Source organism: Anolis carolinensis, chromosome 1 (assembly GCF_035594765.1).
Source record: "Anolis carolinensis isolate JA03-04 chromosome 1, rAnoCar3.1.pri, whole genome shotgun sequence".
Taxonomy (NCBI): domain Eukaryota; kingdom Metazoa; phylum Chordata; class Lepidosauria; order Squamata; family Dactyloidae; genus Anolis; species Anolis carolinensis.
Genome location: NC_085841.1, coordinates 364,109,093 through 364,122,653, shown reverse-complemented (window position 1 = coordinate 364,122,653; position 13,561 = coordinate 364,109,093). Strand labels below are relative to the sequence as shown.

At 39.7% G+C, this 13,561-nt stretch overlaps 1 protein-coding gene across 6 annotated transcripts in view; it reads right to left on the bottom strand.

Moving 5' to 3' along the window:
- The window catches only part of nin (ninein), a 213,367-nt gene that overhangs the window by 72,640 nt on the left and 127,166 nt on the right, over positions 1 to 13,561 (bottom strand). For all 6 annotated transcript variants that reach the window (XM_062968703.1, XM_062968701.1, XM_062968704.1 and 3 more), the window contains one exon: positions 476 to 515. In XM_062968703.1, coding sequence (XP_062824773.1) covers positions 476 to 515 — 40 coding nt within the window. The remainder of the gene's footprint in view (positions 1 to 475; positions 516 to 13,561) is intronic.

The window sequence follows — 13,561 nt, the reverse complement described above, 5'->3', positions numbered from 1 at the left end:
AGCACCAAAATATCACAATACAGTAGAGTCTCGCTTATCCAACACTCGCTTATCCAACGTTTTGCATCATCCAACACATTTTTGTAGTCAATGGTTTCAATACATCGTGATATTTTGGTGCTAAATTCATAAATACAGTAATTACTACATAGCATTACTGTGTATTGAACTACTTTTTTTGTCAAATTTGTTGTATAACATGATGTTTTGGTGCTTAATTTGTAAAATCATAACTTAATTTAATGTTAATAGGCTTTTCCTTAACCTCTCCTTATTATCCAACATATTCGCTTATCCAACGTTCTGCCGGCCCGTTTAGCTTGGATAAGTGAGACTCTACTGTATATTGAAAACATTGACTACAAAAATGCGTTGGATAATCCAGAACGTTGGATAAGCGAGTGTTGGATAAGTGAGACTCTACTGTAAAAACAAACAAACCAACAGGAGAGCAGGTATGGTGAAGCCTTCTTACCTTCAGCTTCATATTCCTCGCTGTCCTGGGATCTCCAGCGCTAAGAAACAAAATATAAAAAGCAAAATAAGTTTGTTGAACTTTTCAGAATAAAATGAAAAGACCTATTCACCTGTTGTAGGTGAACAACCCAATAATCTAGTCTCACCTTAAAAGCTAATAGAGTTATTATGAAAGCAGCAAATCAATACATATTTTTGTGGTTGGGGTGGTTGTAATGATGGTGACGTATGTATTTGTGTGAAAGCAGGAAAAAAACGCTCACTTCCAGGTGAGAAATTACAAAATCCGATAGTCCTTTAAGATGCCACAAGATTCTTCTTTGCTTATTTCTTGCTCAAAGCGTTTAAAACCATCCCACAATTGGGAGATGTTGTGATGCCATCCGGCTTCTGATCGATTCTCTCTTCGCGAGATTAAAAGGAAAATAATCGTTTGAGCCCATCTTTTTCAAGCCGCCTCCGTCGCGGACTTCTGTAAACACTTGGATTTCAAGCCAACTTCCAAGGCGACATTTGTACCCTTATTCACAAAAGAGAATGGCTTTCTTCTCACAGAGACCCCTGCTGCTCCGGCAATTCCTCTGACAAAAGGTCCACTTGGAACACAAAGAGACCCCGGAGATCTGGGGGGAAACCAATGGACGGCCAGGAGGACAACACGAGTGGTATGTGGGAGACAGATGGGGCCAGAGGGGGGGTGGCTGGTTTTGTGGTGGATGCTTAAGCAGGCTGAGCCCCTTGATCCTCAGGAGGAGGCAGCCAAAGACACAACAGAGTCAGGCAATGGAGGGGAAGACTAATGCAAAGACACTTTGGGGACAGTCCAAGGGATTCCTGATGATTCCTGTCCTCTTTGTGCCCGTGAATCATGGCACCTCTTTGGCAACAGTGTTAGAGCAAGGATGGGTCACTGTGGCAGGTTCAGTGGCCAATTTGGTGAATCAAAGAATCACAGAATCATCAGAGTTGGAAGAGACCACAATGGCCGTCAAATAAAACCCCATTTTCCATCCAGGAAACATAATGTTGCAAAGACTACTAATGACGACCATTTTGGGAAATGGAAACCTCCGTAACCTTTTGGCGATTTTATGAACTTTGGAAAGGCAGGACCTTGTTAAGAAATCATTAACCTTTGAAAAATAGCACCATAACCTTTTGGGAAATGGGGATCTCCATAACCTTTTGGAGATTTTATGATCTTTGTAAAGGAAGAACCTTGCTAGAAACCATAACCTTTTGAAAAATAGTGCCATAACCTTTTGGGAAATTGGAATCACCATAACCTTTTGGAGATTTCATGATCTTTGGAAAGGCATGACCTTGTTAGAAATGATTTTGAAAAATAGTGCCATAACCTTTTGAGAAATGAAAATCTCCACAACCTTTTGGAGATTTCATGATCTTTGGAAAGGCATGACTTTGTTAGAAGTCATAACCTTTTGAAAATAGTGCCATAACCTTTTGGGAAAATGGCATTAATGGAAGGCCATCAGGTTTCTCAGCTGTTAAACTGATGTACCTAGATACGTCTTTGAACGGTTAGGAACAAAGAGATGCCAATGCACAAACATACACACATATATAGCAGTTTCAGAAGTGTTTTTTCAGTTGCACAAAACATCATAACCTTTTGAAAAATAGCACCATAACCTTTTGGGAAATGGAAATCTCCATAACCTTTTGGTGATTTTTATGATCTTTGGAAATGCATGACTTTGTTAGAAGTCATAACATTTTGAAAAATAGTGCCATAACCTTTTGGGAAATGGAAATCTCCATAACCTTTTGGATATTTTTATGATCTTTGGAAAGGCATGACTTTGTTAGAAGTCATAACCTTTTGAAAAATAGTGCCATAACTTTTTGGGAAATGGAAATATCTACAACCTTTTGGTGATTTCATGATCTTTGGAAAGGCATGACCTTCTTAGAAATCATAATCTTTTGAAAATAGTGCCATAACCTTTTGGGAAAATGGCATTAATGGAAGGCCATCAGGTTTCTCAGCTGTTAAACTGATGTACCTAGATACGTCTTTGAACGGTTAGGAACAAAGAGATGCCAATGCACAAACATACACACATATATAGCAGTTTCAGAAGTGTTTTTTCAGTTGCACAAAACATCTGCTCTTCCTTAAGTATATTTGCCTTTAAATCACGCTCTCAAGAGACAAAAATAAGCAGACTTCTTTAAAAGTAACATAGTTGGTTTACTCACAAACTTCATGCATTCAGCATACAACTATTTTGCATATCAATCCAGTTACAAATAGGCTTTGAAGTAGTTTCTCTATGTAGGTACACAGGGCATCTTTCTTCGACTCAACTGTCTAAAGTCTGAGAGTATAGTATTCTGTTGCTACTGACTTCTAAATGCATACATTTATTTTTCTAATTTATTTCCCATACTTGTATCCCACCCTTCTCACCCCGAAGGGGATTCAGGCAGCCTCACAACCAGCAACAATTCATTGCCCGACATACAATTCCAAAAATAATATTTGGTTTTAATTGTAATTGTTAAACATAGATTGATTACATCTGTGTCTACTAAAGATTCTAACCATACTGTTCCTACACTTGAATCTCTAAACATGCATCTTCTACTGGTGTCTGAAAGCATACATCTAAAATGGAGTCTGAGTCCTGAACAAGCCCAGATCTGATCACATGGTCTTCAGCCCCTCCTGCAACAAAGAGTTAAGGAAAACTGCATACCAATACACACATATACAATACAGTAAGCAATCTGAATTATGTACATAACAAATAACTAGTGGAGGCTTGAGAAGGTTGCTATTTCCAACAGATCAAGAGGTGTAGGCTATATTTCAGAGAAAGGAATTGGCAACATCTCCTCTGAACATCTCTCGCCTAGGTGTTCATCTACACCAGGGGTCCCCAAACTTTTAAAGCTGAGGGCCGGTCCACAATCCTTCAGACTGTTGAGGGGCCGGATTATCATTTGAAAAAAAAATAAAAGCAAATTCCGATGCACACGGCATATGTCTTATTTGTAGTGCAAAACAACAACAACAACAAGAACAATGAAAGAACAATACAATATTTAAAAATAAAAACAATTTTAACCAACATACATTTATCAAGATTTCAATGGGAAGTGTGCTCCTGCTTCTGGCCAATGAGATAGTCAAGTTAATTAGGGTTGTTGTTGTTGTTGTTGTTGTTGTGTGCCTTCAAGTCATTTCAGACTTTGGGTGAGCCTAAGTCTAAAATTTATTTATTATTTATTTACTGCATTTATTTACTACATTTGTAGCGCACCCTTCTCACCCCAAAGGGGACTCAGAGTGGCTTACAAATTATATGTATATACAATATATTATATTATTAGCATAGCACAATATTAGCATTATATATTACTATATTGAACTATACCACTATACTGTAATATTATTAGTAATATTATATGTAATATAGAATATATAATTAATATTATTATATGGTATTATTATTAGTGTTATATTGTATTACATTATAATATTATTATCAATATTATATGTATATACAATATATTATATTATAAAACTGAGGGCGGGGGCCAGGTAAATGACCTTGGAGGGCCGCATCCGGCCCCCGGGCCTTAGTTTGGGGACCCTTGATCTACACCATGCATGGGCAAACTTGGACCCTCCTCCCAGGTGTTTCAGACTTCAACTCCCACAATTCCTAACAGCCTACTGAAGAGTTGAAGTCCAAAACACCTGGAAGGCCTAAGTTTGCCCATGCCTGTTCTACAGTGTTGATTCACCCTAAGAAAACAAGCCGTCAATTGATCTGAAGGCAGATACATACAGAATCTTAGATTAGAATTGATCCGCAAAGGCAATCTAGTCCAAACCCAAGCAACAAAGAACTCAGCTAAATGATTCCTGAAATATGTTTAAAGACATCCAAAAAAGGAGTGCCTATTACCTTCCAAGGTAGGCTATTACACTGTTGGACAGCTCTTGTGGCCTTAGACAGTGATATCAACAATGGAGCAATAGATTCAAACAAGAGGAAAAAGAGATTCCACCTGAAGATGAGGAAGAACCACTTGACAGTCAGAGCTGTTCGAAAGAGCCACTCTGTTAGCAACATTCCCAGGCATTGCCCTATGTTTCTGTAGTTAAATGAAGAATATAGTCAACCCTCCACATTTACTGGCGTTAGGGGCACAGGAGCCGCACAAAAGTGACAAACCACAAATAAACTGCCAATGTGAAATGGGGGCACAGCCAAAGGCCTCTCTGCTATTCTTTGCTCTACTGACATTATATCCACCAGAAGGATAGTTGCACACATGATGGAGCAAGCATGCTTTCTGTCATAGGATCACATAATAATAAGAGTTGGAAGAGAGCACATGGGCCATCTAGTCCAACCCTCTGCCATACAGGAAAAGCACAATCAAAATACCCCCGACAGATGACCATCCAGCCTCTGTTTAAAAGCTTCCAAGGAAGGAGCCTCCACCAACTCTGAGGCAGAGAGTTCCACTGCTTGATAAGTCTTACAGTCAGGAAGTTCTTCCTAATGTTCAATGGAATCTTTTTTCCTGTAATTTGAATTCATTGCTCCGATTCCAAGTTTCAAGGGCAGAAGAAAACAAGCCTGCTCCTTCTTCTTGATGACATCCTTTCACATATTTATACATGACTATTATATCTCCTCTCAACCTTCTCTTCTGTAGGCTATACAGCCAGTTCTTTAAGACACTCCTCAAGAGGGATTAATTGTCTCCAGACCTTTGATCATTTTAGCCACCTTCCAGCCTAGAGTCAATATCTCTTTAGAGTCCCCTTGGGGAGATAGGGCGGAATACAAATAAATTATTATTATATTATTATTGTATGACACAGCAAACAAGATAGATATGCTGGATTTTGTATCACAAAACCATAAGTCGAACACTTCCCAAGTGTCTAGGACTGTGTGATGTATTTTCAGTTGATGCGCACAGATTCCAGTAGGGTGGCCTTTTGCAGTTACAAATATATTATTATTATTATTATTATTATTATTATTATTATTATTATTATTATTATTATTAACACAACAAGATGAGTCCACAGCAGACACTCTGCTGGCTGTTGTATTGGATCACACGTCGGACACTTCCCAAGTGTCTAGGACTATGTCATGTATCGGCAAATAATGCGTGCAGATCCCAGTCAGGTGGCCTTCTGCAGCTGGCAGGTGGGGATTTTGTCAGCGCCGATTGTGTTTAAGTTCAGGCCAAGGTCTTTAGGCACTGCACCCACTGGGACCACCTTGACTGGCTTGTGCCAGAGTCTTTGCAGTTCGATCTTTAAATCCTCATATCGGGTCAGCTTTTCCAGTTGTTTTTCTTCAATCCTGCCATCACCTGGGATTGCAACATTGACAATCCATACTTTGTTTTTTAACACGATTGTGAGGTCAGGAGTCTTGTGCTCCAAAACCCTGTCTGTCTGAATTTGGAAGTCCCAGAGTAGCTTGACATGTTAATTCTCTGTAACTTTTTCTGGCTTGTGATCCCACCAGTTATTTGTCGCAGGCAGATGTTATTTGTGGCACAAGTTCCAATGAATCATATGAGCAACGGTGTTATGTCTCTGCTTGTAGTCTGTCTGCGCGATCTTCTTGCAGCAGCTGAGGATGGAATCTATTGTTTCATCTGCTTCCTTGCAGAGCCTACATTTGGGATCTGTTGTCGACTTTTCAATTTTGGCTTTGATGGTATTGGTTCTAATGGATTGTTCTTGAGCTGCCAGAATCACCAGAATCAAAGTCCCATTTGTGAGCCACAGCCATGTTTTTTCTTTGTCAATTTGGCTCTCGATTTTTCTCAGGAACTGCTCGTGGAGAGCTTTCTTTTGCCAGTTTTCTCTTCTGCTCTGGATTGTGTTTTTACGGTATACACTCTTGGATGATGATGATGATGATGATGATGATGATGATGATGATTGAACTATGGTGCCCAGAATTGGACACAGTGTGATTCCAGGTAAAGAGGTTTAACCAAAGCAGAATAGAATGGCACCATGACTTCCCTAGATCTAGACACTAGATTCCTTTGGATGCAGCTCAAAATCCCATTGGCTCTTTTAGCTGCTGCATGTTCTCTCGGCTCACGTTCAACTGGTTGTCTATGAAGACTCCAAGATCTTTCTCACATGCACTGTTGTCCCGAACTAGTGAATCCAAATAACAAGAACGTAGATCCAGACTAAACGTTAGGAAGAACTTGGGAAAGGGTTGTTCAACACTGGCATTGACCTTCAGTCTCCTTAACTGGCAGTCTTTAAGCAGATGTTGGAAGGCCTCCTTCCAGGGATGCCTTAGCTGTGGCTTTCAATGGCCCCAAGGCCCCTTCCAACCATATAATTTTATGAGAGAAGTAAGCAAGAGGAGAGGAAGGAGCAAGAGTGACGGACAAGGGCATCTATCTAGCAGATGAGAACAGATGACAGTCCAAGGACGACGTAACAGCTGTCCGATCTCCTCTGGCTAAACATCTGTCGGCATAAAAGGCCTGCCATTCAGGGGGAGCAGCAGGGAGCCCTCCCTCCGCCTCTCAACCAGGCTTCGGATGTTGATAATGCCTGGGTTATTTTCCAAACAGGCATCAAAGCAGTCCTGGAAATGAGATAACGCTCCTGCCCCTTGGAGAGGCCCACCCACCCCCTTCAGCCAGGCAGGCAATAATCCAGTCCTAATTTAGATACAAACCAAAATGAAAGGCAGCTCTCGGCTTTCCAAAAGGACAGAACTGGGCATTTTAATATCCTGTAATTGAAAGCATTAAGTAGTAGTTTACAAAGACTAATAGTACATTTACGCAGGGGATGGGTTTGGAGGCAGAACTGCCGAACACTCAAGAAAGGCATCTGCGTCACAACGAGAAGTTTGAATGCCGCTCTTTCAGATTACGGCTAAAATGCCGCCACTAATCTACCAGAGTAGCCATGGGAACAGGAAGAGGCCATGTTTTGTTTCGAATCCACCCCATTCACATGGCTTCCCAGAGGGAATAGATACAGGTTGAGCATCCCTCATCCAAAATGATTGGCACCAGCAAACTCTGGTAAAAGAAAACTACTGCTAAAAATACTGATTTTGTTTTCTGGTTTCCTGACACACTTAGGGATTGTTTGGGCAAAAGTGTCCAGGTTTTCCTCTCTGAAATGCCAAGAATCCTTCCAAGTTTTTAAGCAGAGGCTGGGTGGCCATCTGTTGGGAGGGTTTTGAGTCTTTAGGATCTCTTCCAACTTTTTTCATTCTATTATTCTAAATCTCTGTATTGCTCCAGATGGAGTCGGAAAGGGCCTGTTGTGGTTCAGTCTGATGATGAAGGGTGATTTGAGTTTATGCAGGCTGACCAAAGCAATGCTGAAGAGGGAAAGCTTGAAGGCTCTGATGCTGGAAATGTTGAAGGTTCTGGCTCTAAATTGTCAGAGAGGCCGCAGGCTAGTGAGGAAAAAGAAACCTTTCACAGGATTTAGAACATCAACAAGTCCCAGGTGTCTCTGGCAGCGAGTCAGAGGAATCTTCCTTAAATAGAGATACAAGGTTAAGGTTGAAGGTTCATTGCCCCAGACGTTCCCTTAGAATAGCTGGCAAATGCATGGGAACTCAAGGACAGAGAAATGCTTTCTTGGCTTTTAAGCATGGGTAAATACAGGAAAAAACAGGGAAAGATTTCAGATGAAGCAACACTGATTTTTGGAAGCACATCTCCTGCCTTGTCTAAGCTCATGGAAAAGGATTCGCGTTTTATGTTCATGCCTGGAACCTGTGTTTTGGATTTTACTCTGATGTTCATGTTGCCTTGTTTTTCAGGACTTATTTCCTATATCAGAGACTTGGAATTATATTTTGCAAATTGCTTTTACGTCTGGATTATTGCTTTTTATTGACTGTCATTGCATTTGGATGTTTGTTTCCTTTGCTGATTTTTATTCAGACTTTGCTATCTTTTATCAATAAACTGTTTAAACCTAGCTTGTGTGGTGGAGTGTGTGTTAAGAGCCAGGTGAACCAGCACTGAGGTGCAACAGGGTCCATCTTGGGCTTGCTGAACCCCTATTTCCCCTGACTGGGGCACTCTGTGGAAACTGGACTTTGCCATATGCAAAACAACCAAGAAGCCTCTCTCCTAAAGCCGCAGAGCTTCCAAAAACCAGAGCTTTGAGCAGACAAACCGGGGCCTGTTTTAATCGACTCGAGTTTGCAAAAGAATTAAACTACTGTGCCATTCAGCGTGCTCTACTTTAGCCAAAGGTATTAAGGAATTAGGGAGAATTGGTTTTCTGTTTTTCCTTAGATGACCTGCAGTGAAAAAAAAAGAATTCTGGACTGAGATGCAAAAAGGAAGAATCCAGCAGATAAAACATGCCCTGGCTTCCCTTTTGTTGAGATTTCTCTATCTGCTCTTGAATGCTATTTATAATTCAAGGAGCATACGCTGCTGGCCTTCCGTCTCCACAGATCCAACTATCCATGGCTTGAAAATATTTTTTTAAATTCCAGAAAGCGGGGTGGTTTGGACGGCCTTTGTGATCTCTAACAACTCTCAGATTCTATGAGTTGAATCTACAACAGGCATGATCAAACTTTGGCCCTCCAGGTGTTTTTGGGACTCCAACTCCCACCATTCCTAACAGCCTCAGGCCCTTTCTTTTTCCTCTTTTGCCACTTGTTCGTAACTTGGGGACTGCTTGTATAAAACAGCTTTGTGGCCTGTCTGATAATAGAGTCTTCTGACTTGCAAAACGGACAAGGAAAACGATGCTCAATGTGTTGTCGAAGGCTTTCATGGCCGGAATCACAGGGTTGTTGTGCGTTTTCCAGGCTGTATGGCCATGTTCCAGAAGCATTCTCTCCTGACGTTTCGCCCACATCTATGGCAGACATCCTCAGAGGTTGTGAGGTATATGGAGAAACTAAGCAAGGAGGGTTTATATATCTGTGGAAGTTCCAGGGTGGGGAAAAGAACTCTTTGTCAGTTGGAGGCCAGTGTAAATGTTGTAATTAATCCCCTTGATTAGCATTAAATGGCCTTTCAAGCTTCATATCCTGGCCTGGGGGGGGGATCCTTTGTTCAGAGTTGTTAGCTGTCCCTGATTGATTCATGTCTGCTTTGAATGAGATTTTCCTGCTTCTTGCTGGGGTTTGGACTGGATGGCCCGTGAGGTCTCTTCCAACTCTACGATTCTATGATTCTTCTGTTTTCAGAGTATTACTCCTTATTTACTGTTCTGATTTTGGAGTTTTTAAATACTGGTTGTAAATTCTCTCTCTTAAGATGTTGCGTTCCAGGCAGTTGTAAATACGGTGAGTCTGTGGTGTTTTGAAAGTCCTTTTGGTTGTGAGAAACTGTGGGATGGTACAGTAGGGTCTCACTTATCCAACAAGTTATGATTTTACAAATTAAGCACCAAAACATCATGTGATACAACAAATTTGACAGAAAAAGTAGTTCAATACGCAGTAATGCTATATAGTGCAGTAGAGTCTCACTTATCCAACAGTCACTTATCCAACGTTCTGGATTATCCAACGCATTTTTGTAGTCAATGTTTCCAATACATCGTGATATTTTGGTGCTAAATTCGTAAATACAGTAATTACTACATAGCATTACTGCGTATTGAACTACTTTTTCTGTCAAATTTGTTGTAAAACATGATGTTTTGGTGCTTAATTTGTAAAATCATAACCCAATTTGATGTTTAATAGGCTTTTCCTTAATCCCTCCTTATTATCCAACATATTCGCTTATCCAACGTTCTGCCGGCCCATTTATGTTGGATAAGTGAGACTCTACTGTATTTATGATTTTAAATGTACATAAAAAATATGAGAACAGTGTAATAAATTAGGGATTAGATTGAAGAAACTGAAAAATAATAAGAAAATACAAACACAGGAAAAAAAATACAATACCCCAAACAAAACTAAGTTTCCCTTCCAGACCCTCTGCCCAGCAAGACATGTTTTCATCAATTCTGAACATTTGCCAGCAAATTCCTGAACATATTTTAGAGCCTAGGATGGTTTCCTAATGTATTTTACAAATGTACCATATTTTCTTTATGCATATATTATTTCAATTTGGACCAAGTTGTCTCTTGCCTTAGAATATTGTTCTGTGATATTACAGTACAGTCTCACTTATCCAACACTCGCTTATCCAATGTTCCGGATTATCCAATGCATTTTTGTAGTCAATGTTTTCAATATATCGTGATATTTTGGTGCTAAATTCGTAAATACAGTAATTACAACATAACATTACTGCGTATTGAACCACTTTTTCTGTCAAAGTTATTGTATAACATGATGTTTTGGTGCTTAATCTGTAAAATCATAACTTGATTTGATGTTTAATACGCTTTTCCTTAATTCCTCCTTATTATCCAACATATTCGCTTATCCAACGTTCTGCTGGCCCGTTTATGTTGGATAAGTGAGACTCTACTGTATTTTCTTTATGCATATATTCTTTCAATTTGGACCAAGTTGTTTCTTGCCTTAGAACATTGTTCTGTGATATTATAGTAGAGTCTCACTTATCCAACACTCACTTATCCAACGTTCCGGATTATCCAAGGCATTTTTGTAGTCAATGTTTTCAATATATCATGATTATTTTGGTGCTAAATTTGTAAATACAGTAATTACAACATATCATTACTGCATATTGAACTACTTTTTCTGTCAAATTTGTTGTGTTACATAATGTTTTGGTGCTTTATTTATAAAATCATAATCTAACTTGATGTTTAATAGGCTTTTTCTTAATCCCTCCTTATTATCCAACATATTCACTTATCCAACATTCTGCTGGCCCGTTTATGTTGGATAAGTGAGACTCCACTGTAACATGATGTTTTGGTGCTTAATTTGTAAAATCATAACTTGATTTGAAGTTTAACAGGCTTCTCCTTAATCCCTCCTTATTATCCAACATATTCGCTTATCCAACATTCTGCTGGCCCGTTTATGTTGGATAAGTAAGACTCCACTGTAACATGATGTTTTGGTGCATAATTTGTAAAATCATAACTTGATTTGATGTTTAACAGGCTTTTCCTTAATCCCTCCTTATTATCCAATGTATTTGCTTATCCAACGTTCTGCCGGCCCGTTTACGTTGGATAAGTGAGACTCTACTGTATTTTCTTTATGCATATATTCTTTCAATTTGGACCAATTTGTCTCTTGCCTTAGAACATTGTTCTGTGATATTATTTGTGTTAATAAATCCCTATTTTTAATATCAAGTAGCCTCGGAAGCCATTGTTCTGTAGAGGGGATTTCTTGTGTCTTCCACAATTTTGCTAAACACATCCTGGCTGCCGTCACCATGTATGTGAAAAGCTTATCCGTGTTGAGATCCATCTGAAAGTCCGTCATTCCTAATGGGAAATACTCTGGTTTTAAATCAAATTTTACTGAGCCCCTTTTGTGCACATGCGCAGGGACGCATGCTCCCGCATTAGCATAGCCAACAAGAGCCTCTTTGTGCAGAGAAGGCAAATGAGGTTGGAGGTCGGGACCCCCGAAAATTGTTACCCCAGAAGGCAAGCTAGGAGACCCTTGAGACAAAAGAGGGGCACCTCCATGGGTTTTGTGAACCATAAACCTCTCCCCGCCGCATGCCAGGTATTCTTAGACAGAAGAGCCATTGTTTGGCAGCTGGACGGAGTCACACACATTATCTTTGGTGTGCGTGTGTGTGTGCGGGAGTTGTTGGATTCCAGGAATACATTATACCCTTCTCTTGAGAGGCGCACAAGTCTTTGCCGGCATAAAGAACAGATGGCCCGAAGTCGCACAATGACCAAGCTCAAAACCCGTGAAAGCATCTGCGGCCGAGGCTCACCCGAATGCCGACTCCTCTCCCTCCCGGCTTAGCAATTCCTGCCACCCGGCCATCTGCTGCCATTAACACCGATCTTTATTCTCTTGCGGAATATATGGCTAATTAAAATGATCAGGGACACATAATGTGCTGGCTTTGCGATATGGAGACACACAAACACACATACACCTCCTTAATGTTTCGGACTCTATTACAGTAGAGTCTCACTTATCCAATATAAACAGTTGGAGAAGTGAAAATGTTGGATAATAAGGAGGTATTAAGTAAAAGCCTATTAGACATCAAATTAAGTTATTAAGTACCTATCACAGTAGAGTTTCACTTATCCAACGTAAGTGGATAAGCTGGCAGAACGTTGGATAAGTGAAAATGTTGGATAATAAGGAGGTATTAAGTAAAAGCCTATTAGACATCAAATTAACTTATTAAGTAATCTATTACAGTAGAGTCTCACTTATCCAATATAAACAGTTGGATAAGTGAAAATGTTGGATAATAAGGAGGTATTAAGGAAAAGCCTATTAAACATCACATTAAGTTATTAAGTAACCTATTACAGTAGAGTCTCAATTATCCAACATAAACAGGCTGGCAGAACGTTGGATAAGTGAAAATGTTGGATAATGAGGTATTAAGGAAAAGCCTATTAAACATCAAATTACATTATGATTTTACAAATCAAGCACCAAATCATCATATTTTACAACAAATCAACAGAAAATGTAGTTCAATACACAGTAACATTATGCAGTCATCACTGTATTTATGAATTTAGCACCAAAACATCGCACCAAATCATTAGTGTATTGAAAACATTGTCTAAAAAAATTGGCTACTAACAAATTGACTACAAACAAAGATAGAATTGCATAAAATGAACTTATAGTAGCAACGTTGTTGAAAAGTAAATCCCTAAAAAATTCAGTCCCTGAAAGTGGGAAAAGTGGGAATTGCTTAGTTTTTCCATACCTCACAACCTCTGAGGATGCCTGCCACAGATGTAGGTGAAACGTCAGGAGAGAATACTTCTGGAACATGGCCATACAGCCCGGAAAACATACAACAACCCTGTGATCCTGGCCATGAAAGCCTTCGACAACACGATGTTATTATTGTTTTGTTCTGATATTTGTTGTAATTGTTTTACTCTGTTTGTTTTGGGCGTTGCCCCATGTTAGCCACCCCGAGTCCCTTCGGGGAGATG